We start from the raw sequence: 27,404 nt of genomic DNA on the forward strand, positions 1-27,404 counted from the left end.
TAATCTGGGGCATAACTGCACAGAACCAGATTTACTCAGTCTAATAAAATTTCCCCACCCCTCCAAAAACAAAATCGACTGAATGGTTATATGTAGTTAATCTGTGGCAACAATTAATCTGTGTGCAAAAATTACAAAAAAAAATCTAACTGCCTTCCTTGTTTCACAAATAGCGTTAAATTATAAAATATAAAAGTTTACATAGCACCTTTCACAACCTCAGGATGTCCCAAACTGTGTCACAGCTAGTGCAATATTTATTCCAGTGGGTCACAGTTACTTTTAGGGAAGGGGGCAGCCGATTTGTGGACAGCAAGATCCTACAACAAGTAAATGACATGAATGGCCACTGATTTATTTTTGGTGGTAATGGAGAGGGGGAGGAATGTTGACCAGGTCACAGGGAAAAGTCCCTAATCTTCAAGGATGCGCAACGGAATTTCTACAAATACACAAACTAAACTACTTATCACCTCATTGGACCAACTTCTAGTAATGAGACACTCCAATGGAATGTTATGAAGGTCCACAAAATCCAATAGGTTTTTACAAGGCTACTGTATCAGGACACTGCATTTTGAGAGAAAGAATTTAATATGAAAACCTTAATTTTTTAACCTGTGAGAACACAAGCCTGATTTGCCAAACCCTAAAGATCATTACATTACAACATGTCAGTATATGGTGCAAACTGTAGATTATCCACACTGAAACTAAACTTGTTCATGTCTCACTGCATAGCAGATTTCAATACTTACAACACTCGCAGAGTTCGAAGTCCTTTAAAGGCACCATCAGCAATATGGCTTATTGTATTGTGACTTAAGCGAAGAATCTGGAGCCCACTCAGCCCCATTAGGCTTCCCTCATCCAACCTGATCAGGTTATTGTGAGAAAGATTCCTGAGAAGTGATGAAAACATACGATTTATAAATTAAGCTTAATAGATTTTTGTAATTAATTAAATAGCTGTTTTAGTATTCAGAAGCAACTTCCCCAAGGCAAGCAAGTATGTTCATTGATTCTTAACTTTGCCCCTCACCAAAAATCCATTTACTGAAATCTTGCTGCAATGCAATTCCACAGGTGTTCGGACTCTGATGATGTACTCAATGGCCAATATTATATGATCCATGGTGGTGATAATCTAGCAAGGTTTTGAATCAAGAGGTGGTGTCAGTCCACAGGGCTCAATCCTGCCCTCATTGATGTATTTCAAGTGAAAGCTGATGCACAGTGATCAGCAGCAACAACTCCTAACCTAAATCCCAAACAACCCAGGATGATAATAAAGATCCTAGATTAATTGAAGAGAGATTTTTTAAAAAGTGTCCCTACCATAACAGGGCGGGGGGGGGGGATTTAAAAATAAAAATGATCACTTACGCCCCATGCAATCCAGGTAAAGAAAACAGAGACTAACTATGCAGGAGGGAGAGCAAACAGCTATGGTACACTGCACTCGAGGTAAAGCATCCATGCATATCTACTGCCTACATGTCAACCTTTACTCGATTTCAATCAAGTCTAACAAGGGCCTGGCAAAGTGAAAGCTCAGTCTACAAAAGTTTGTTTAGAAAACAGCTGGATTTGTACACAATCCAACATTTTTTCAGTAAACTAAACATTATGCTTAGTAATTAAGGCAGTTTCATGGGATTTTTAAAATCGGTTGTCATTAAAACCCAGCTGGAAATTCTGAAGTTACTCCAAAACATATTTCTACTATGAGTACGTTTTTAAAATGCCATATCGGTAGCTTTGGGTTTACATTATCTAACTGACAATAATAATCTTCATGGCTGTTACAAGTAGGCTTACATTAACATTGCTGTGAAAATCCCCAGTCGCCACACCCCGGCGCCTGTTCGGGTACACCGAGGGAGAATTCAGAATGTCCAATTCACCTAACAAGCACATCTTTAGGGACTATATAATATATTGTGTAATAGCATGAACTGTCCTCAAATATATATAACAATCATGAAACTGCGTTCCATCTCAGCCTAAAAACCACAATTGAACATCCTTCAAAAAACATTAACGGCATATTAAAACATTAATTTACAACAAGCAGTTCAAGGAGTAAAATAGAAACTTTTGGCATTGGATTCCTTAAAAGAAAACAAATCAGGTCTCCCATTTAAAATTCATTTGTTACACTAAAGTAACTCAAAAATTACTTTTTCTAACTAGAATGCCGTTTCATTCTCCAAGTGAAGAAAAACAAGAAGTCATTATATGAGTATTACGTTCACCAGCCGACAACACAAAGTTACATTTACAGTTTATTTCTAAAATTCAAATCTTCAATTCAAAGTTAAAAAATCGCTTATTGTCACAAGTAGACTTCAAATGAAGTTACTGTGAAAAGCCCCTAGTCGCCACATTCCGGCACCTGTTTGGGGAGGCTGGTACGGGTACGGCAGTGTTATAGTTTTTGGTACCACAACTTTAAAATAATCTGAAAAAAAACAATGAAGGCATTACCATGGGTAAAATTGGAGTTGTTTAACTATATAAAAGCTATTTTAGGGGAACATACTGCTGAGATTTTCCCTCAATAAAAACATACATCTCATGGCACTTACAATTCTGCTAGATTCTGGCAGAAACCCCAGGCATCAGGATTTATCCGAGAGATGGTATTGTAGCTCAGGAAAAGTTGGTGCAAAGAGGACAGCCCATAAAGCCAGCCACTATTCACTTCATTTAAGATATTGCTGTCCAAATGCCTACAAAAAGATAAAGATTGGAGTAAAATTACCTTTGTACAAGACATTGCAACACAAGCAGCTTAAGAGAAATGAATCCACTATTTTCTTTCTATTGAAGCACAACACAAAAAACTATATTTATTAAAAAGGTCAAATATATATATTATATATAATGACACTTGAGCTTGGTATTTATTAAAACTGGTTACAATCCAAATTTTCAAACAGAAATTACCAGAAATGTGACCAATAACACTAGTTACCGAATTCTGATAGCTGCCTGGTTTGCACTGCAGCAACCCAAATCGGGTACTTGCAGTTGTAAATTGCAAATTTTTATACTATTATGACATTGCACCATATAATTTGAGGTAAACTCAAATGCTCATGTTCATTCCAGTGTTCAGATTTACTCCTGCACAAGAAAAAAGTGCAAACTGGGCAAAAGACGAAAATGCATCTACCCATTAGAACTACAATCTACAGTACATCAACGTGAACAAAGTCCAATTGTATGCTCAACTATCTCTCAGAGTGTACACCCAAGTTGAAGAGTATGTTCAAGATGCAGATCAATAGATCCTACATACTAAAAACATCAAGGGATATTAGGGATAGTGCAGGAAAATGGTATTGAATTAGATGATTAGCCATCTCATTGAATGGCAGAGCAGGTTGGAAGGGCTCAATGGCCCACTCCTGCTCCTAAAGTCTGATAACTTGTTAATATACAACTATTGATTTGTAGATGGGCATGGGGAGAGTGGCAAGATAGAGAATGTAAACAATAGGAGAAATAAGCTTGCAGGGCTACAGAACAGAGCGGATTGGGAATAGGACTGACTGGATTATTCTGACCCTCTGTAAGGTGTTGCGTTGGTCTTGGATTATTGTATATTGTATATACAATATATTGTATTTCTGCAACATATGGTCTTGTATTGTCTTAATATATGTGATACCATTCCCCAAACAAAAAACTTACAAAACTTGCATCCTGGCAAGTCCCCAGAAGGCTCCATCCATCAGTTTACTGATGTTATTCCTCTGCAACTTAAGCACTTCCAAGCTGTCTAACCCTTGAAATGTTAACCCATGAATGAGACGTATTCTGTTTCGATTTAGCTCTCTGGAACATAAAATGCACAAAAATTCATCCTTAAAACTGCGTTTGGTTATATCATTCCCTGAAAAAAAAAACATTCAGCTCCCAAGGCAACTGATCAATATTTCCAAAATAATGGTACTGTCATTATTATTCATTAATCACAAAGAGAAAGCTCAATATCAAACCTCCCAGACTAAAAAAATATATTCATAACCTGTGTATTCATAATTCAAAAATGTCTTGCAATTTGATTCCCAAAATATTATTTTCAAAACTAACTGAAAAGATGCAAATATAATGGTCTAATGGGACACCAATGATGAGATTCTGTCCAAAATTCACATATACCAGTGCTTTGCCTTTGCTTCACCATACACTGCAACAAGGCCACCATCAATCCACTTTATCGGGTTGCTGAAAATTTCATGTAATTTAGAAAGCAGTCAATCAGGTCACCTTTACTTGAATTAAAAAAAATAAAAAATTTAGAGTACCCAATTATAATTTTTTTCAATTAAGGGGCAATTTGGCGTGGCCAATCCACCCAACCTGCACATCTTTGGGTTGTGGGGGTGAACTCCACGCAGACACGGGGAGAATGTGCAAACTCCACACAGTGACCCAGGGCCAGGATTCGAACCCGGGTCTTCAGCGCCACAGTCCCAGTGTTAACCACTGCTCCACGTACCGCCCCACCTTTACTTTAATGACTACACCAATTGCAGAATAGGTTGAATTGTCTGAAAATAATGCTCTTCAGCTCGTGCTCTTGGTGAAGAAAAATGTAATCACACAATTCAACAACTCATATAATTACTAAAAAATTTCAAGTTTGCAATCCCATTTGCATTCTCATTGGCAGCAGCAAGAGAACATTGCTATGATGATCAATTTAGAACACCAGCATCAACTGAATTCTGAACAACAGAAAATCCTTAATGTCTTGCTCTGGAATGGTCTAGCTTTGCTTCAGAGAATAGAAACCAGGGGCACGATTCTCCGCTGCCCAGGCCGGGTGGGAGAATCGCGGGAGGGCCGCTCTGGTACCCCCCGCGATTCTCCCACCCCCTCCCAAAATGGCATGTCGTGTTTTGCAAAACGCCGCTCGGAGAATCGCGGGTCGCCGATTTTCACGGCGACCCGCGATTCTCCGGCCCGGATGGGCCGAGCAGCCTGCCGTTCCCAACCTGTTCAGGCCGGCGGCAACCACACCTGGTCACTGCCAGCGTGAACATAGCGCAAAAGGGGAGTTTGGGGCTTGTGGGGGGGCGGAGAGGGGGTCGAGCTCCACGGCCGTGCTCGGGAGGGGGCTGGCCCGCGATCGGTGCCCACCGACCGTCAGGCCGTCGTCTCCAAGAGACGCACTCTTTCCCCTCCGCCGCCCCGCAAGATCAAGCCGCCACGTCTTGCGGGGCAGCGGAGGGGAAGACGGCAACCGCACATGCACGGGCTGGCGCTGGCTAACCTGCGCATGATGTCATTAGGCGCCGCAGGCCGCGTCATTCTCTGCGCTCCGCCTTGATGCCAGCGTCAAACCCCGGCGGCCAAGTTGCACAAAACGCCGCTCCTAGCCCCCCCCCCCATAGGGGGCGAGGAGCGGCCTCCGACGCCGTCGTAAAACACTCCGGATTTCACGACGGCATTGGCCGTTGCGGAGAATTCCGCCCCAGTTCTGAAGTGCTGTTTGCACCTATGGAGTTATCCGCACCATTGAATAATCTGATCCATTGCCAGTGGATTTATTTCATGTAACCCATTTTTAGGAAAGGTAGAAAAAAAAAAAGTACAGAGGGGGTGATGTGAAGGTAATAGATGGAATCATCACAGATGGATTCATGCACAAGAACACCCAGATTGCTCTGCACCGAGTACTCCCATTTAGATTATAAATTGCCGCCTCCAAGGAGACCCAGTTCAGAATACTGCATAATCTGCATGTAACGCTTAGATTTAGACACAGGTTTGATCCTGCTATATCCCAATGTGCCTAAAGTGCCTGGTAGCAGAAGGGATTACGATTGGTCTGGTGGAGTCAGAGTGCTAGACAGGATTTTTGATAGAACCTTGGACAGTCTAATCCTGTGTCCCTGATTATGGGCTGATTCTAACAAGAAAAGTTTGTACAATATCCTGACCAATGCAGCACATAATATCCTAAGATCCTAGATTCCTTCAATCCAAAACTGGCATAGGTTAATTATGGAATGCATCCCTATGGAATTCCTGAACTCTAATCCACTCCAAGTTTGACGCATTACATAAAGAATGGGACCCCTATCTTATATTCATATCTGACTTCTCCTGTTCGGATATCCATGAGCTATTTCAATTTTTTTCGTCGAGGGGAATAGATAGACAGTCAGAGACTTTTTCCCCGGGTGGAACAAACCATTACAAGGGGACATAAATTTAAGGTGAATGGCGGAAGATATAGGGGATGTCAGAGGTAGGTTCTTTACCCAGAGAGTAGTGGGGGCATGGAATGCACTGCCTGTGGAAGTAGTTGAGTCGGAAACATTAGGGACCTTCAAGCGTCTATTGGATAGGTAGATGGATTACAGTAGAATGATGGGGTGTAGATTAATTTCTTAATCTAGGACAAAAATTCGGCACGTCGTGGGCCGAAGGGCCTGTTCTGTGCTGTATTTTTCTATGTTCTATGATAATGCAATACATAAAGGCATGCATCCTGAAATGTTCTTCCTTACCCTCCCCCCCACTCAATTTATTAATCTGTTGTTGAACTGATCCATCATATAAACTAGAGTCATGGTTCCTTATGTATACTGTTCTGAATTTATCCTGTCTTGCTTGTTCCTATGCTCGTCATAACTCTTGTTCTGTTCTGTACCTGTTTTGCACTTTTTTTTAAAAACTTCAATAGCAAAAAATTTGAAAAGCCTAGTAACATATTAATCAAACAACTTCCAGTGGTGGCCATGGAGTGAGTGGTCACACATTTGGTGGCTCCCGCTCAAGGTGGAATTCTACAGCTCTTTTGTCACCCAGATTACGGGCTGTTAGTTGGTGAAAGAAGCATGAGCACCATGGGATGGTGGTGCTCCGTCGGTAGGTCTAGTTTATGGCTTACTTGAGTGAGAGGGTATTCAAGGTGCGACACAAGAAAAAAATGACGGGGAGTGCTGGGGCAGCATTGCCCGCCCAATGGCCTACCAAGCAACTTGTGGAATTCCTAAACGCAAAGTTCCAGCAGCAGAGGCTGGAGGCCTCAAGATGATCTGCCAAAGGTGGTGGAGCCTCTGAGGGTAGCGATTAAGAGAATGGAGGTGCAGGGCAGGTGCTCCAGAAAGTGGAAAGGATGGCAGGTGAACATGAGGAACAACTGGCCTTGATGGAGGTCGTGATAACACTGGTGGAGGAGAGCCAAAAGAGATAGAGGGAGATGGTAGAGAACCACGAGAATCAGTCAAGGAGACAGAACATATGGATTGTGGTTGGCTAAAGGGCACAAGGGAACGCAGGCCACAAAATATGTGGCAAACACATCTGAGAAGTTGGGTGGTCTTTGACCGGTACCCCCACCCCCTCCAAAGGTGGATCGAGCACACCGGGCATTGAGGAGACAGCTGAGGGCGATGGTGGTACGGCTGCATTGCTTCCTTGACAAGGAAAAGGTTTTGAGGTGGGCGAAGCAGACAAGAAATTGCACCTGGGAAGGTCACAAACTGAGGATCTACCAGATCTTGGGAGTGCAGTTAACAGGCGAGGTATAATGACATCAAGGCTGCCCTCTACAAGGAAGGGGTGAAGTACCCCGCTCGTTTATGATCACACATCAGGGATATAGCAGGATCAAACCTGTGTCTAACTCTAAGCGTTACATGCAGATTATGCAGTATCCTGAACTGGGTCTACTTGGAGGAGACAACTTATTATCTTCTGGATAAAAGCAAATTACTGCGGATGCAGGAATCTGAAAAGTGTCGTCCCTTCCACTTTTATCTTATTATCTATTTTGACATGCCAGAGGAGGCAGGTGAATTTAGCCCCCTGACGTGCTTGATTTCACGTAACATCCATGGTTTAAATGGACCGGTCAAAAGGTTGCGTGTTTTCGCTCATTTAATGAATCTAAGGTTGATGTGTTTTTGAAGGAGATACGCCTGAAATTGGGGGAACCAGAGAAGGCCGGGTGGGGCAAGTGTTCCACTCGGGGGTTAGATATGAAGACGAGGGTGTGGCAGTGCTGATTAATAAAAGATGGGCAGTATTGTGACTGATCCGGGTGGAAGGTTTGTGATGGTAAGTGGGAAGCTGGAGGGGACACCTGTAGTGCTACTGAATGTATGTGTCCCAAATGGGACAACCTGGATTTTGAGAGGCAGATCTTAGCAAAGGTTCCGGACCTGGGCATGCACTGGCTGATTATGGGGGAGTGACTTTAATACTGTTCTGGATCCAGGGTTGGATTGATCGGTCCTAGATCCCGGAAGGTTTCGGCGATGGCTAAGGAGTTGTTGGGGTTTATGAAGCGTATGGGGGTGGTGAACCTGTGGCGGTTTGGGAGGCCAAGGGCGAAGGGGTTTTTGGTTTTTTTCTCACGTACACCCACATTGTTTCGTTGTTTTGGAGCAGTGTGGGTCATATCGTCTGATCTCACTGCTGAATGTAGATGCAACGGTGTTGGCGATGTGGGTAGAGGAGCTTGCGCCGGGGGTGATATGGGAGGATCACACATGGTATATGAGGGGGTGGCAGCTGTCCCCAAATGTTCCGAGGTTCCACAATGTTATTATGATGCCCTTGGAGGTGCAGGAGGTTGAGGGGGTGTAGCAATGGACACTGAGAAGGCATTCGACAAGGTCGAATGGGAGTAATTGTTTGAAGTGTTGCGTAGGTTTGGACAGTGGTTTGTTGATTGGATTCACCCATTATATAAGGCACCCATGGCAAGTGTTTGAACAAACATGGTTGGATCGGGGCATTTTGGGCTGCACCAGGGGACAAGGCAGGGGTACCCTCTCTCCCCGCTGCTCTTTGCTTTAAGCGATTGAGCCATTGGCAATGGCACTTAGGAATTTGAGGATGTGATGGGGCATCGAGCACAAGGTTCCACTGTATGCAGACGACCTCCTTTTGTATATTTCAGACCTGGTCGGGAGCTTCGATAGGATCAAGGGGATGCTGTGGGAGTTTGGTCACTTTTCAGTTTACAAGTTGAATGTGGAGAAAAGCAAAGAGATTTCAAATCCACACATCGGGGCATGAGAGAAGGCTTAGGGAGCTGCCATTTCGGTTGGTGAGGGCGTGTTTGCTATCTTGGGATATCGGTCGCGCCGAGTTGGGCCCAGCTGCACAAGTTGAATTTGGCGTGACCGGTGGAGAGAATTAAGGAGGCATTTAAGAGGTGGGAGGTGTTACCATTGGCAGGTTCGGTAAAGACAGTGAAGCTGACAGTACTGCCAAAGTTTATGTTTGTGATTCAGAACCTCCTGATTTTTGTCCCCAAGTCCCTTTTTAGGAAGAAGAATGGTATGATTTTGAGGTGTGTGTGGGCAGGTTGGGAGTGTGCTCATGAAGAGGGAGTGACGGCGGGCGGGGGAGGGGGTGGCATTGCTGAATTTGATGTACTACTACTGAGCGGCATTATGGATAGGAGGTGGAAGAGCGGTCGTTTCGGGAGCTGATGGAGGCAGCCTCGTGCAAAGGGACCAGTTTGAGGGCACTGTTGCTAGCGCCCCTTCCACTCTCGCTGGTCAGGTACTCCACTCTATACGCCCGGTGGTGATATCAGCACAGAGGGTCTGGAACCAGTAGAGGCAATACTTGGGTTTGGAAGGCATATCTTTGTGGGTGCCAATGCAGGGCTGGATGCAAGTTTCCAGGGGTGGCTGCAAGTAGGGATGGAATGTTTCAAGGATTTAGTCACTTGGTAAAAGTTTGCAAACCCTGGAGGAGCTCGAGGGGATGTATCAGTTGCCAGAGAGGAATGGATTCTGGTTTCTACAGCTTCAGACTGTTAGGAAGGAGTTGCTGTTATTTCTGAGACTGCCACCCCCGTGCTACAGGATAAGCTTCTATCAGAAGATGAAACTGGGGAGAGCAGAGTAGTATGGGGAGTTGATGGAGTGGGAGAGTGCCTCCGTGGAGGAGATTAGGCATAAGTGGTAGGAGGAGCTGGGAGCTGGAGTGTGGAGGAAAACTTTATGGAGGATGAATGCGTCCTGGTCATGTGGAAGGCTTATTCAGTTTAAGGTGGTGCACAGGGCACACGCGACAGTGTCAATGATGAGTCAGTTCTTCTCGGAAGTGGAGGATAGGTGTAGGCAGCATGCAGGAAGGTCGGCGAATCATGTCCATATGTTCTGGCCTTGCACAAAATTGAGGTTATTCTTGAAGGGCTTTTCGGAGGTAATGGCAAAGGATTTGGGGGCAGAGATATCTCAGAGTCCAGAGGTGGCAATATTTGGAGTGTCAGAGGATTCAGGGGTTCAGGTGGGGAAGAGGCGCAGGTGTTTTTGCTTTGCTTCCTTGTTAGACCAGAGACAAATTTTGTTATGCTGGCGGGACTCGAGCCAGCTAAGTCCGGGATATGGTCAGAAATGTGCCAGAATTTCTGCGGCTGGAAAAGATCAAGTTCACTATTCATGGTGGGGGGGGGTCCACTTTGAGGTGGGACTTCTTTAAAGAAGGTTAAGTCATCAGCGCGCGAGGGAGGGGTTTTGATGCCTGGTATGGTGGTTGGGGCTTGTATGCTTGTATTTCCATTCTCCTTTTGGTTTTGCCTTGTATTTGTAAATATTTAAAAATACCTTCAATAAAATGTTTTTTTTTAATTTAATGAAACACTAATACGATGGAATAAGTATAATATACCCAGGATATCAAGAATTAAGAAATGAAAAGATGATGAGGATCTGTACTCACAGATGTAACAAATGAGGTAACTTGAAGATCCTGACAGGCAGATGTGAAATTCGGTTTTTGCTCAGTCGAAGAACTTGTAAGGTGCTTGATAAATTATCAAATGTTCCAGGTTCCAAAATGCTTATTCGATTATTGCCCAGATATCTAAGGATGCAGATTTATAGATTACAATTAGAATTACTACCGGATTCAATAGAAACTAAAACATTAAAACTATGAAAAACCTTGCAATGGATGCAAAGTATGAGACCAATTTATGATGCAAAGTTATGTACTTTTCATTTATGCCGTTTTAACCTTAAAACAAACAAATAAAAATATTGAGATTTACAAGCAGTCAAAACTGCATTCAATACAATGTATTCATCAAGTATGTAGCTTGGTACCTTTTTGTTGCAAAGAAAGAACTGGTGTGATATTAGCTTTAGCTTGCCAACATTTATTGGACAATTGCTTTTATTCAGCTCTCTCATTAAATATGATCACTACTGCTTTTCCGCCTTAGCGACATCTTCCTGCACAAACTTATATCCCTTGATATCTAAAAATTTGCCTATGCCCGTCTTGAATATACCAATAATTGAACATTCACAGGTCTCTGCAGTGCAGTATTCCAAAGCTTCACAACTGTAAGTGAAGATTTTTCTCCTAACTTCAGTCCTAAATAGCTGATCCCTTGTTTGGAGTCCACATCCTTTAATTTTAGGCCGTCAATACCCTCCTAGCTTATACCACATGAAGTCTGTTAAGAATTACAATGAGATCATTTCTCACTCTTCCAAACTCGTGAGAATAAAGGCCTAAGTAGCTAATCTATTATATGGACAATCCCCTCACCCAAGACATTAGTTTAGTGAATTATCATTGCATTCTTTCCAAGTACATCCTTTCTTAGATAAGGATACTATACCTGCACAGTACTCTAGGTGTAGCGTCACCAAGGCCTGACAACTGCAGCAAGACTTTATTTTTTTATACACAATCCCTTTGTAATAAAGGTCAACATATTATTTGCTTGCCTAATTGCTTGGTGTACCTGCATGTTCATTTTTTGAATAAAGACACCCAAATACTCCTAAATGCCAACATTTCCCAGTCATTGCCCACTCATTTATTCCAGGTAAATTCTTTTGCAGCAATTACAAACTTTCCCACATAGTTTGTAACATCAGCAAACCAGGATACAAGAATCAAAGCCATAACTTCGGTGTAGTGGCAATTAGTTGGATAGTCACTGTTCCTTGTTACTTACAATGAAATGCAGCTGTATCTTTCTCCCCAACTTACTAACTCAGGCCAGTTGAGAAAAAGTCAGAGGTTTTGGGATGGGGGGTGGGGGGGTGCAGATACACTTTTTTTATAGCACTAGCTGCCATAAACCTTTGCTATTGGAGGAAATGATTACCAATAAATTTAACTCAAGCCATCCACCTCTTCTGAGAGGGGATTTTAATAGAAGGTCAGGTGATCATTACAATCGCAGAATGGTGAGTCACTGGAAACTTCCATTTTAACAAGTTTTATTGTTAAGTGATGTCACTTATACTTCCTGGGGTGCTGGAAATCTGGCAGGTGCATGGAAGACACGCCAGATCCAGAAGATAAGCACAAAACCAGCACTGCTTATTGGCCAAAATAAACAGGAGATTCCACCAAACCCAACAAGTTTCTTCATACACCCCACAATCTCTCACACTGCACGCCCATTTCACCCAGTGCACTACAATAATTCCGCTCCACAGCCTTCTGCCTTAGATTTTCCAACTTTGCAACTGCTCTATCAAATGTTGCAGGCTAGCTGTCCGTCAGGGAACGTGCATAACAAAATGTAAAAGACATAATACTATATTCAGCATTATCCTTACTTCTGAGTTTCCCATTAGGCATTGCTACCACCCACACCCCCAGCTCTCTCCATAGCCTTTTACAAATCAGCACTTTTTTGTTCCAAACCTTTTACAGGGTGCTGAATGTCAGTGAATTGTTGTCTTTCCTCCTGTAGCAAGCAGTTATAGTAGAATCCATACTTCAAAATAACAAGCAAGCCGAACCACGTGTATTCCCACTGCATTCTGTACTCAAAAGGTATTGAGCAGAAATATTAGTGTGATCAATGGAGCCACAATCAGAGTTGGCGAGTTTCAAGGGAGAGCAAATGGTATTAGAATTAGTCATACATATTTTATACATGTTTTAAATATCTTGATGGAAATAAATTAAACACCGAAATTCTTTGTAAAGTAGAGAAGAAAAGATAGCAAACTATACAGAATTAAAGAATTTGAAAACTAGTTGGACTTTTTCTAAAACCAGATTTTTAAAAAGAATGTTAGGGAGCACGGTGGCGCAGTGGTTAGCACTCTGCCTCACAGCACCGAGGTCCCAGGTTCGATCCCAGCTCTGCGTCACTGTCCGTGGGGAGTTTGCACATTCTCCCCATGTTTGTGTGGGTTTCGCCCCCACAACTCAAAGATGTGCAGCTCGGTGGATTGGCCATGGTAAATTGCCCCTGAATTGGAAAAAATAATTTGGGTACTCTACATTTATTTTTATTTTATTTTTTTTAAAAAGGATGGTAGCCTTGAAAACAAACAATCAACCTTTGCTTGTAAACAAACTCACTTATGGACCCTGGTCCAGTGCAGTCAATTCCAGCCCCACTTGCCATAGAGGTGCAGCATGGTTGAAATTAACCTTTACTTCAAAATACCCAGTCTTCAGCTGCCAAAAACTACAGATGGACGTCTTCTAATTAGTTTCTTCTTCAGTCTCTGGATGCTATCTTTTTTATTTAAGCTTGTAATGGTTTTCACTGTAGACTCAGGAGAGAGAGAGAAAGAAGAGGAGAAAAGAGAAAAGAAAAAAAGGAGAAAAAAGGGAGAGAGAAAAAAACTTCTTCTTTCAGGGTCTAGAAGCTTCAGACAGTAGGCAGCAGAGAAGAGAGCTACTTCCACCTTGAGGGTCCAGTAGATTCTCTGAAAAGCCCCACTGCCGGTTGCCAGGCAGAATATTGTCCCTGGCCAATCCATTGGCCACCAGCCAACCAATCAAAACAAGCCCCTCCAATCTCTTGGGTGCCATAAAGTCTGGGTTCTTTTGCCCAAAATACAAAACTTTATAACAGTGTACGATGTTGACATAGAGTTCCTTACTTCCTCTGCTCGGCTTAAAAGTACGTCTCCATTAACAATCTAAAAATGAAAGAAATAGGAACCAAGGGAATCAACAGAAGTACCCTTGCATCACCAAGTCCTTTGGCCTTAGCCCAACCTAACGTACTCTGCAAAAGCCAAGAACCTAGCTTCATTTTTTTTGTTGCCTTATATGGAAAATACAAGTTTGTACTCAAGTCACTTTTGAATAACACAGCAAAGCAATGCAATTCTAGGTTCCTTCTCGTTTGCAGAGGAAGCAAACTTTAGATGCATTTATAAATCAAAAAATTGTAAGCAATGAGGTGCTTTTGTCTACTTACAAAGATCCCTATGCCATACAAGAGTGTAATAAATGCACAAATTCTAATTCAAACTGCTTTAAAATAGCAAAAGCATGAACTGCTCTCATGGAATTTGGCAACAGTCTAATTGCTTCATCACTTTTGTTTTAAAACTTGCAAGTAAAATAGTACAGATGTTTCAAATCTGAACTACATACAGATCCTATTAGGAAAAGAGTGGAAAAAGCAGCTGTGGAAGGGGGAAAGGTAAACCTTCCTCTCTCCATAGCTGCTCTAATCTGTTGTGTCTCCAGCATTTTAAAAAAAAAATTAACATTTATATTCACAAGCACATTTTCTTCCCCCACTGATCACACCAATTACTTTTATAAAACAATTTATTTGACACAGTCATTCAGGAACCAAGATTTAAATTGTGCACCACTGGTGGCACATTGGGCAGAGGTTGCGTTTTTCTACATTATATAGGGATGAAGGTCAGAAGCACATGAAACAGAAGATACTATTATGCTGCATTTCTTTGCTTGGCACATACTTGGAGTAGCTGCAGAATGTTTAAATGTACATCACAACACAATTTTACATGATTACTGCAGGTGAAAGAAAGCCAAAGGGCATAGTATGATGGTTCACTCAACAATTTACCTCCTCTACAAGACTCAAGTGGATATCTCATTCATGGTACTGAATCCTGCACACTGTGAAGGACCTAAACTTCATCCATGCCATTTACTGAGTTCAGCTGAGGCAGCAATTTATTTTTGTCCCTGCAACAAGAAAACCTGGCTGCAATGCAGTTGCCCTTTCACAAAAATCAACGTTGGAAGTCAATGAGGGAAAAAAGCGTAGGCTGCATTCTCCATTCACTTCCAGTTTGGTTCCTTGCCCAGCTCTACTCTGACAACTTTGCATAATTTTCCTACCACCACCTTAACCTTCACGACTAATATCCTTTATGAGCCATGGTTCCTTAGCACCTTCCCAATTCACCTCCTGTGTACTCACTTGCCTTTTCTCACCCAAATGCTCCCATGGTATTTAGTGATTCCTTTGCTCGAGTTGTGTTTCCTGTCCCCATTTCAAAGCATCACAACCATCCCGCTTCTTAAAAATGTCTACTGATATCAGTCCAGGTTCTCCAACTGCTGATCCATCTCGTACTCGCTCGCCAAGATTCTGGAATGTATCACTCAATGTTCCGTTTACTTTCCCTTGGCCATGCAGAGCTGTTTGACCCTTTCACAGTATTTTTCCAATGTCTGTGCAGCTGCAACTTGGGAATTATGGCCATCAAACCCTCACACTTCCTATTTAAATCCTTTCAATTTACAATACTAAAGCCTCCTGGTCAAAGTTAGCAACATATTCCGTGTTACTATAATACAAGTGCATTATCCTTGATGACTTCTGACTTAGTAAACTACACCATCTTACCAATGTTTTTTTAAAAAAGGAAAATAGAGCTAGATTCTGCAGTCCCCAGCTGTGTGTTTTTTGGCAGCATGCCGTTCGCTGGTGGCAGGATTCTCTATTCCCGTAATTTGTCAATGGGATTTCCCATTGAAGCCACCCCACGCCACTGGGATATGGGGGAGGGGGGCGGTTGCTGCCAGTGGGAGCAGAGAACCCCAATGGCTGGAGTAAATGATGTTGCTTCAAAGTCAACCACCTAGCAGACAGGAGTTATGGGTAGGCTAGAATCAGTGGTGGTGTCCAGTCCCTTGCCAGAGGTATATTAGTGAATTTTATGACAAAATGGCAGCCAAGTTACCAGATTTACTGAATTCTATTTCATTTTTGCCTTGATGGAATGTGAATTCTTGTACTCCTGCTGTTACCCATTTGTCACGTCCCACTTGCTGCAATCTAGGTACACTCCAATGTGCCAACCATGAGCTGTTCCATTCTCATTATCCAGGTTATATTCTTCACCTCAAAACTCACAAGCTACCTTCACCAATATCCTCCATATTAATGCTTCCACACCAGTTTACCACCACAATCCCCTCCGATTATTTGTTATCCAGGTTCTTCCAGTCCATGACTTTGTCAGAGAAACCAACTGATAAGAGTTTAGACAATCTTGCACTACTTTACAATTATTTATTTCCCCCTATATTCCACCATCTCCTTTAGATCATGTCCCTTCCCTTTGTTCACTTGGGATCGAATCCTTGCTCATGTTTATTAAATTTCTAACCCACAGTACTCAAAAGCCTTCCCCATTCCCCTTGTCGTGATCTCATTTGTATCATGGGTCTCATCCTCAGCAGCTTCAACCTGCATCTAACACATAATTTCCAATCTTGACACTTTAAATAAGAATGCTGACAAATACTTGTGTTTGTGCTTGGTCCCAAGTAAAGTAGTTCAGATATTCCTGCAGCTTTATGCATGAGGAAAAAAGTGTGCAAAACAAAAATTTTAAAAAAACTTTAAGAGGCCTGTCTTACACAAGTATGTCAGCTACTTCAGCAGCATAAGTGTTTTGGCACTTGGAATCTCAATATTCACCATTAAGGGTCAAATTAATAATGATCACTTAGTCAAAAGGATTGACAAAGAAAACTTAAGAAAAAAAATGTACATGTGTGGGGGTGGGGAGGTGGCAAACAAGCAGAAACAGTTTTTCAATAAATATTCAACACTAATTTCTTCACCAATCCAATGGCATACCGAATGAATGAAAATCGCTCATTGTCACGAGTAGGCTTCAAATTAAGTTACTGTGAAAAGCCCCTAGTCGGCACATTCCGGCGCCTGTTCGGGGAGGCTGGTACTGGTGGGTGGGGGTGTAAAATAGGACGAAGAAGAAAACAAATTAATGGCAGTAACACCTTTGTGATTCAAAAAAACAAAGGCTGTTTGCAGTCGGCACCCCCCCACCACCAACCCCTCCCCAACCCGCCCAATCCTTGCACATTATTCTAACAGAGAATATAGTACTCACAGATCTTTAATTTTGAGTTGACGTGGAAAGCAATTGTTTCGGATTTCAGTTATTTCATTATAGGCTAGGTCCAGTGTTTCTAGGGACTCGTACAACCTCAAACGATTTGCCTCAATACTGCGGATCTTGTTGTGGTGCCTGTTAAAATTTTAAAAGTCACATATGAAATTAAACTTCAGGAAAATAAACTCTTCTTCACAAAAAAAATGTGCCAAAACATGCATTTTGCAAACTACTGCTACAAGTCAATTACTCTTTCTCAACTAACATACAAGTTGCATTTTTAGTCAATCAATAAGCTTGTTAAATAAAGATATACCGCAGGCCTTCTCATTAATAAGTGGCCTCTTATCAAGATGAACAAAATTAGCAACTGGATTAAGCCAATCGTCATGTGCCATCACTATAACCCAAATTCAAAACAAATGGCATGGATATCGGATGCACATGCTCGGGGTTGTAGAGAACCTTGCAATATCATTTAAAGTAAGTCAATGGAAAGGGGCACACCATATTTCTGAACATTACATATTAAACGCATAAAGTGGCCACTGATACTGAGTTGCAAATATCCCCAGATCATTGAAGGCCTTGTCCAAATATCTGAAAAATGGAAGTTCAATTATACATAAATTAAATTAAGGTTTGAAATAAAATGCAACAGCTAGAAAATGTTGAAAATCAAGCATATTTTCATCTTAGCCTTCTAATCAGCATACAACACAGTTGTATTTTAGTTCAATAAAAGGATGTGTCTTCATTCTGAAAGAATTAAATAGAGATAAATATCCTTTAGATGAGCTAGTTTGAAATATTTTAAGCATATATCATAGCAACCAACCCCTAACATTTGTTACTATTATAATGAGATGATTTGTAGAGTTATAGTTGCACAATTTATTAGCTACAATGTGACAAGTTCAAATTAAATTTCAGATGTGCATTTCTCAAAGATAAAAAAAATTTAAATTATGGTTCTGCACAAGTATACATCCAAGCATAATTAATTTACTTAAACTTGAAAGGATGACAAACTCCAATAATTAGGGTGCATGCTTTCCTAGTTACCAGGTGGCTTATGTCATTTCAGCTTCTTATTTTCACATAGCAGCTGTACTTTAAGTTGGTGTGGTATTTCACACCAATACCAAACTTCCCTCAACACTGCCCCACCTTAAGTTTTTTTAGAAAAATGTAAATACATACAAATTCAGAGTTACCAAATACTTGCATTTTTGAGCAGTCAGCATTTTAGAGAATGATTTTTGCCACACATGGCAGTTACTAAAGCACACAACATTGCAAATCTGTTTACTTCATCTTTAGTGCAGTAGAAATGAAATGAAAATTAAAGCTTTACATTTATATAGCGATTTTCATGACCAAAGCACTTTCCATCTGAGGAAGCGTAGTAAGGGTGTTCAGCACAGCAAGGGTTAATATGGGAACAACAACAATACCACTTGCAGTATGATGTGGAGAAACACGTGACAGCAGAAAGGTGACTGCTGCATCGAGAGATTAGAAGCCAGCATGAAGTTAGCTCCCAGTTTGGGCTATACTTTCTACCCCAGTATATGGTTATGTGTTACCAATGATCACTACTGTTCAACCTTACAAGCCTCAGAATCGGAGCGCTACGGAACAAACTTTCATAGCATGATGGCAGCTAATGAATGAAACAAAGGACCCAGAATTATAAAAACTAAAAGGAACAGCACCTTAACCTGACTGTAGTGGACCTGAACCGAAGATGAAGCTGGAGAGTGTCCCAAAAGCTACTTGGAGAAGTGGAGACAGAGCAATAGAAGAAGGCTGGCCCAAGAGGGGTTATGGTTGATCAGCACGGGGTGAGGGCCCGACCCGATTGATCACATGGAATGTGAGGGGGCTGCATGGGCCAGTCAAGAGAACCCGCATGTTCGCGCATTTGAGGAGCTAAAAGGCAAATGTGGCATTCTTGCTGGAAATACACCGTATGATCAGGACATCAGACCAGGCTAAGGAAAGGGGTTGGTAGGCCAAGTCTTTCACTCAGATTAGATTTGAAGATGTGCAGGGGGTGGCCCTGATAAATAAACAAGTAGCGTTTGAGGTGGGAAACATAGTAGCAGACATAGTAGCTTATATCAATATGGGTGCATAGGGACTAGATGGAGCGGCAGAAATGGTGAAGTTAGTGGATAAGCTCATACAGGTCGAGAGGAGGTACTCGAGGTCCCAGAGCCTGGGTTGTTGATGGAGCGGCAGAAACTCCAGATGGAGTTTGGACTGATACCTACAGGTAAGGTAGTGTGGCTGCTGAGGAGGGCCAGGGGGGCAGTCTATGAATATAGGGGAAAAAATCAAGTACAATGTTGGCACACCAGTTGAGGAAGCAGGAGGCAGCGAGGGAGATTGGAATGTGAAGGATAGGAGGGGGGATATGGTCTGAGACTCGGTGGGGGTGAATAGAGTATTTGAGGACTTTTACAAGAGGCTATATAATTCGGAACCCCCGGCTGGGGTGGAGGGAACTAGCCTTTTCTTAGACGGGTTAGAATTCCCCAAGGTGGAGGGGCTGAGAGTACCCATTGGATTGGTGGAGGTGATGTAGGGTGTGGAGGCGATGCAGGTGGGGAAGGCCCCAGGCCTGGATGGCTTCCTGGTGGAATTTTATAAAAAGTTCTTGAGGGACTTGGAGCCCCTGCTGGTAAGGGCATTGAATGAGGCAAAAGAGGGGGAGGAGCACCCCCCACATTGTCGCAGGCCTCGATTTCCTTAATTTTAAAAGAGGGATAAGGACCCACAGCAGTGTGGATCCGTCCAATTTCATTGCTGAATGTGGATGCCAAGTTGCTGGCCAAGATCTTGGCCTCACAGATTGTGGACTATGTGCCAGGGCGTGCCAGGGGATTTAAGGAAAGATCAGGCAGGGTTCGTAAACGGGAGGTATCTGTCAGCCAATATTAGGCATTTGTTAAACGTTATAATGATGCCCCCAGAGGGACGAAATGTGGAGGTAGTAGTCACTATGGATGCGGAGAAGGCCTTTGACTGGGTGGAATGAGATTATTTGTGGGAGGTGCAGGGGCAGTTGGGTTTGGGTCCAGCAGTTGTACCGGGTGCCGGAAGCGAGTGTGTGGACAACCCGGGTGAGGTGGGAGTGTTTTAGGTTGCACTGTGGGACGAGACAGAGTTGCTCACCCTCCCCATTGCTCTTTGCCTTGGCGATAGAGCCATTGTCAACACGCTTAGGGTGTCAAGGGGTCATAAGGTCTCACTGTATGCAGATGATCTTTTACTCTATATAATCAAACCCACTGAAAGGTATTGGAGGAATATGGCCAGTTCTCGGGGTACAGATTGAACATGGGGAAGAGTGAAATTTTCCCAATCCAGGCGAGGGTGCAGGAGAGGAAGTTGGATGAGTTGCCATTTAAAAGGTAGTGAGGGCGAGTTTCAGGTATCTGGACATTCAGGTGGCACGAGGGTGGGAGCAGTTACACAAGTTGAATCTGGCTTGGCTGATGGAGCAAATGAAGGGGGATTTTAGGAGGTGGGACATGCTCCCACTGTCGTTGGCGGGGCGGGTGCAGTCTGTGAAGATGAGGTTCTCATTTGTGTTCCAAACCCACCCGATCTTTATTGCAAAGGCTTTTTTAGGAGGATAATGCACTGACTTCAGGGTTTGTATGGGCGGGTAAAGCCCCATGAGTAAACAAGTTTGGCAGAGCGGGTGAGGGGCTCTGCCAAACGTGATGAATTACTACTGGGCAGCAAAATATAGCCATCGTCAGGAAGTGGGTGCTGGCAGGGTCGGTATGGGAGCGGATGGAGGCAGCCTCTTGCAAGGACTTGAGCTAAAGAGGCACTGTTGACGCTGCCTCTGCCGTTCTTGCCAGCCAGGTATGCCACAAGCTGGTGGTGATGGCAGCCCCGAGGCTGGAGGGGGCCTCTGTTTGGGCACCGATCTGCAGGAATCATATGTTCACTCTGGGTGGGCTAGACGTGGGGCACTGGAGGTGGCAATGGGTGGGAATTGAGGGGTGTCCACATGTTTTGGGCCTGTCTGAAGCTGGAGGGATTCTGGCAGGGGTTTAGCAGATGGGTCAATAAATAGGGGGCATAGATTTCCGGTATGGAGGCAGTTTAGATGGGACATGAGAAAACAACCTTTTCAAAGCAGGCGGTGGTTGGAAACTGGATCTCACTACCCGAAAGGGTGATAGAGGCAGGAATCCTCACCTTTCAAGTATTTAGATGAACACTTAAAATGCTATATCATATAAGACTATGGGCCAAGTGCTGGAAAATGGGATTAGAATAAATTGGTGCTTAATAGTTGACATACACGAAGGCCAAAGTGCCTCTTTCCGTGATGTAAAAACTCTTATGGTAACTTCAGGATTAGACAAGGCAGAAGCTGAACAAGCGAATACATTACTGTGCTCGGTAGATCAAATAGCTGATGACATCATGAGATATGACATAGTGGTATTGTCACTGGATTAGTGATCCGGAGACCCAGGATAATGATCTGGGGACCCAGGTTCGATTCCTACCACAGCAGGTGGTGGAATTTTAAAAACACAATAAAATATCTGGAATTTAAAAAGTCTAATGATGACCATGAAACCACTGTCGTAAAAAACGATCTGGTTCACTATGTCCTTTAGGGAAGGAAATCTGCCATCCTTACCTAGTCTGGCGTACATATGACTCCAGACCCATAGCAATGTGGTTGACTCTTAAAATGCCCGTTGAAATGGCCTAGCAAGCCAGTTGTACCGTTCAACCGCTAGGAAAACACAAAAAAAGGAATGAAACCGGATAGACCATCTGGCATCGACCCAGACACTGGAAACGACAACAGCAAACCCAACCCTGCCATCACTGCAAAGTCCTCCTTACTAACACCTGCGGCTTGTGCAAATGTTGGGGCCTGTGCCAAAGCAACAGACTGACATAGTCATACTGACAGAAACATACCTTATCAACAATGTCCCAGCCATCACTAACACCATTCCTGGGTATGCCCTGTCTCACCAACAAGACAGACCCAGCAGAAGTGGCAGCACAGTGGCATTCAGTCAGGAGGGAGTTGCCCTCAGAGTCCTCAACATTGATTCTGGACCTTAAGTCAGCGATCATAAAAGACCAAGTAGTAATCGGAGTGCCTAATGATGCTCTTCAGACAGACTACAGGTAAAAGGTGATCCAACTGTAGAAAAGGCAATCTAAATAGTCAGGAAGTCTGAAATTCACAATCACTGGCCCATTTTACAAGGGGAGGTTAAGCTATTGTATACAGCAACCCCAACTGTCCAGCCCCATCCAGCTCATAAAGGCAACAGCGCAGGGAGACCCCAGGCCAAGGAAGACGATACCCAAACAGATTAAACTACGGTAGGAGACCACATCAGTGCTGTGATGCCAAAATACCTCACAGACAAGAGCAACACCCAACAGTCTCTGCACGCCTGCTTGAACTGCAACTGGCTTGGACATTTTGGGAAGCTGTGCCATCGAGATGGATGGAGAATCCGTAAACAGACAACAAGAGTGAGGTACCACACCCAAGAAAAAGAAGAATTCAACTGTGCTTCTTGAATGAGATCAAGGATCCTGGGTTCTCCTTTGGGAATGTTGACTGTAAATAGTCACCTCGCCAATTTCAAATTAGATATTAGAACCTGTTTAATGGTTCTTTTGAAAAAGGAACCATAGTTGAAAGACCTTTGGCTTTGAACAGCAGGCACCACGATGACCCTAGAGAAATTTGATTTCCGGTCATAGGCATGGTCCAAGAACTACTGCTGTATTGTAAAAATCAAATATCAAAAAAACATTTTGTATGTAACTAAAACCAATCCTTTTTTCTCAAGCATGTTGCCCTTGATCTCAAAGCAGCAGTAGATATCAAAACAACCTCTATTGTCCACTACACAGAATAGCAAGTTTCTGAGAGGCCCACCAGTGAAGAGACTGTCAACTGGGATGTCAGCTCTGAACTGTCCTCATTGTTTGCTGAGCCGGTTTGTCCAACTCCCTTGCAAGTGGCAGAAGCTCCTCTTTGGTCAGACCAGTCAAACTTTCAGATAAATATCACCATAGTTCAAGCATAAGACATGATTAGCAATAACGATGAGCCCCAACCTCAGGCTCAACCGCTGCTGTCACCCAATCTGCGAACACAGTGCCACAATACTATAATTTCCAACAGCAGAAAGGCAGTGCTAAAGTAGGAGCAGCAGCAATCGTCAACTCACCAGAGCACACCTGTGAAGTATAAGAGCACATGAAAGTACACAACATGGCGATGAAAACCAAACTGCAGGATGAACTCAAAGATGAGAACATTCAAGTGAAATGGAGATACACCTTTAACCACTGGAAAGATCATGGCAGACTCCACAGGCTTTGTTCATACTATGAAGGAATCATGAAGGGTGGCACGGTGGCAAGCACTGCTGCCTCTCAGCGCCTGGGACCCGGGTTCGATTCCAACCTTGGGGTGATTGTACAAACTCCACACAGACAAACATTCTTCCCGCGTCTGCGTGAGTTTCCTCTAGATGCTCTGGTTTCCTCCCATTGTCCAAAGATGTGCAGGCTAGATTGATTGGCCAGGCTAAATTGCCCCCAAGTAGGGTTTGGGCCGAGGTAGGGTGCTCTTTCAGAAGGTTGGTGCTGACTTGATGGGCCAAATGGCCTCCTTCTGCACGGCAGGGATTCTATGATTCTAAGTGGACACTCTCTCCAGAAGGAATGGGGTAAGCCCATGGTATCTAAATAAAGCAAATGGGTCATTGGTAAGGAAAAGTTCAACTCCAGAAGCACAAAATCAAATCAGATGGAAACAACAAATTGCTGGAAACACACTATGATTTCAACTCCAAGCCAATAAAAACCTACCCAAAGCAACTGAGTTTCCACTGAAAAAAGTGTGACCCGAATGAAATTTGGAGGAAATCATAAATCTTCCTGCATCTGAATTTATAAAATCACAGGCTTGAGGGGAAGAGAAGGGGTAGCACATAAAGAGTAGTAAGTAAAGATTATACTGTAAATATGTTGGGTAAAGGCTTGGGAATGTGGGGCTGGAGAACAGTACCACCTAACAGTCTAATATTGAGAGACAGTAAAGAGATGAATGGAGACACTAAAGTAGAAATCAGTGTGAAGTTAGTTCCCAGTGGAGTTAAATTATATACATATGTACAAAGTAATGCATTACCAATAAACACTACTTGTCCAACCTTACAAGCCTCAATTTCCAAGACCTACTGAACAAATCTTTACAAAAGGAAGTACTTTTGAAGTGTAGCAACACTTGTAATTTAGTAAGTGTGACAGCCAATGGTATACAGCAAGCTACTCAAAACATCAGTGTGAAAGTGACATATTAATGGTGATAATAGGGAAAAATACTGGCTAGGTCACTAGTGAGATCCTCCTGCTTTTCTTCAAAGTAGTGTATCTACGCAAGAGAACACTGCCTCTAAAATGTAGAGTTCCCCCAGTACTGCAATGGAGTGTCAGTCTAGATTTATGTGTTCAAATCACTTGGTGTAGAACTTGAGCCACAACCTGCTAATTCAAAGGGTGCTGCCACTGAAAGATGGCTGGCACTATAAAAATGAATAGTGATAGATCGGGTTGTGCACATCACTATTGTTTTGTGCGCTCTGGCTTGTTGTACTCCCCAACCCCCATTAAACTCCTGCATGTGGTAGTACAGCAGAATCAATAATCAGGTGCGAGAAAATAAACTTAATTTGCAATACTGCAGTGAAAGTAGAACTGACAAAGTGCATGCGTCAAAGGACCAGTTTACACATCCCTGGGGTCACATTGCCTTCAAACCACAATGGCACAGCTTGAATAGGATCACTTCTATTTCAGAACAAAACGAAGTCACATCTCCTATCTCTTTTTCAAAAATGCAGAAAAAGCAATCCCTCACCATTTGTAAGGACCAGCAGCTGCAGTCATTGGAATGCGAATATGCAGACATATAAACATGGTATGCAAATAATAAATTGCATGATAAATCATCAAGGATAACCAGGATATCTGGAGAATTTGCTACCCTTTGAAAAATGCCCAAGGGACCCTATACGCCAACTGAAGACAATAAGGCTTTGACTTAATTTCTCATTTTAAAAGATGACAAAAGCTGCAGGTAAGGCAGCATTTCATCACCACACTAAAGAATCATGCTAGATTATGTGCTTTAATTTATGGTCTCCACAACCTTCAGTCTGGCAAGAGTTATCAATTTAGCTGGAGTGGCACTTTGCTGTGTCTGAACTACTTGAAACTGCCAACATTATAGCCCCGGAAACATTATTATTAACCAGACCTTTCAAAAAAAGGAACAAGGCTTCACTTCCTCCAAGTTACAAAGAATGATCATACTCTCTTATAATTTCATATTTTGTATACCTCATTTTAAGGTGATAGACATCATTTAAATTACAGTGGAACCTTTAATATCACATACTTCTGCTGTTTACGTCATGATATGTCCACTGAGCACACCTTGCAAATACTTTGTCACAGATGAGAACAGTGGGTTTCAACTTCCACAGAAAACAAATTGAATTGCAAAACAATAAAAGCCCTTGCACTCAAATTGTTAAATAATCAGGTTATTCAATCATTTTGAAGCAATAGAGCGGTTTCAGCTTTTTTTTGTTACCAGCTTGAGTCAGCTTCAGTTTTGCCTATATAGCTGGAATGACGGAGGGTACCTCTTCAAGCTTAAAATCAAAATGGTCTTCAGGCTCAGTTGCCAACACCTAGGTGTTTAATCACACGTGCTCAAGACTGCTAATCTTTTACACATCTGAAGAAATGGAAAATGTTGCATCTGCAGGGTAAAATTAAAAATGAGAAACCGAGGACCAAAAGGATGTGATTCTTCTCATAATTTTGTTAGTCGTGGCAACATCACATTTTTAAAATACAAATCCCTTTCCTTTTCTCTATCCTTGTAATTCACCTATATTTTATTTCAGCCATTTCAACTGACATATTCCAGATGCTCATAACCTTGAGTAATGATCATTTATAAATAGCATGATTCATCCACTCAGGCTACACCTGACACTATATTTCCTAATAATTGGATGCCTGATAACCAACTCACTCCCAATCTGAGGCCTGAAAACCAACTTGTGCCCGATTGGAGGCCTAATAAAACATGTGCAAAGAGCAGGCTGCTTTGTAAAAAAAAAATAGAACATATAGTCATGTATAAGATTCTTTCCCTCTTCAACAAATTATGAACTGGATATATACAGAACAAGAATGAACAAAAGCAAGAAGAGATTTTCAACATCAAAAACGTCCCTGTTTAATGGGTTAGGAGGTGGGCCGACTGGTGAGGAGGAAAGACAGCTGAGCAGTTCTAGAGTGGGTGGCGAACTGGCAATAAATCTTACAGGCTAGAAGTGATTTTCCAGCTCTTTTGGGAGGGAAAGTTGTGGCTGCTGGCACACCCCTATTATAAAATTGCATGGTCTCTATATATCCGTGAGATTCACTTGCATACTCTAAAATTAAAGAATTGGTCACAACAAGCAAAATTAAATAGTTTACGTGGAAAGGTGAACTTTCTCCCCAAAATTAAGGTAAATGCTTCCTTCTCTTACAATTCCTATTGTTGAATGCAATGCATTAATGCTTGAATTCCAGTCACATTCCTGTGTAGATCTAGACTGAAATAAATTATTTTGTAGTATATACCTATTCATAATGGGAAGAAATGTCTTGCCACTGTTAGAAAAACAAAAGGTAGTTTTAAAGGATTTATATTTGTACTGATAGATATTAGAAATAAGGTATAGTTTTAGTGGATTAATTTAACGTTTGTGTGTCAGGACGGGCAAAACCTATAGTCAGATTCTTGCTGGACAAAGGTGTTTGGATGTTTGAGAGTTGGTTTCAATTCCAACTGTGATTCTATTGTGCTGAGAGGAGGCTACTGTGTGAAGAGTAAAGAGTCAGTTATTGCTTCGCAACAGGAGGCCACTGTCTGAGGACAGGGCTTTCATTTGTTTTTATTTTCAACTGGAAGCCAGAGCAGTTGCAGACAGGAAAGTGGGATGAAGAACTCTCAACTATGGCAGGGCTGGTTTAGCTCAGTGGGCTAGACAGCTGGTTTGTAATGCAGAACAAGGCCAGCAGCGCTGGTTCAATTCCCATATCAGCTGAGAATTCTGAATTCTCCCTCCGTGATCCCGAACAGGCGCCGGAATGTGGCGATTAGGGGCCTTTCACAGTAACTTCATTGTA

At 42.6% G+C, this 27,404-nt stretch overlaps 1 protein-coding gene across 2 annotated transcripts in view; it reads right to left on the reverse strand.

The window, feature by feature from the left end:
- lrig1 (leucine-rich repeats and immunoglobulin-like domains 1) overlaps window positions 1-27,404 on the reverse strand; it is a 155,102-nt gene that overhangs the window by 50,614 nt on the left and 77,084 nt on the right. For both annotated transcript variants that reach the window (XM_038810593.1, XM_038810594.1), the window contains exons 4-8: window positions 17,121-17,258; window positions 10,714-10,857; window positions 3,703-3,846; window positions 2,592-2,735; window positions 759-902 (exon numbers count right to left, since the gene is read on the reverse strand). In XM_038810593.1, coding sequence (XP_038666521.1) covers window positions 759-902; window positions 2,592-2,735; window positions 3,703-3,846; window positions 10,714-10,857; window positions 17,121-17,258 — 714 coding nt within the window. The remainder of the gene's footprint in view (window positions 1-758; window positions 903-2,591; window positions 2,736-3,702; window positions 3,847-10,713; window positions 10,858-17,120; window positions 17,259-27,404) is intronic.

This window comes from Scyliorhinus canicula, chromosome 11 (genome assembly GCF_902713615.1).
Source record: "Scyliorhinus canicula chromosome 11, sScyCan1.1, whole genome shotgun sequence".
NCBI classification, from domain to species: Eukaryota; Metazoa; Chordata; class Chondrichthyes; order Carcharhiniformes; family Scyliorhinidae; genus Scyliorhinus; species Scyliorhinus canicula.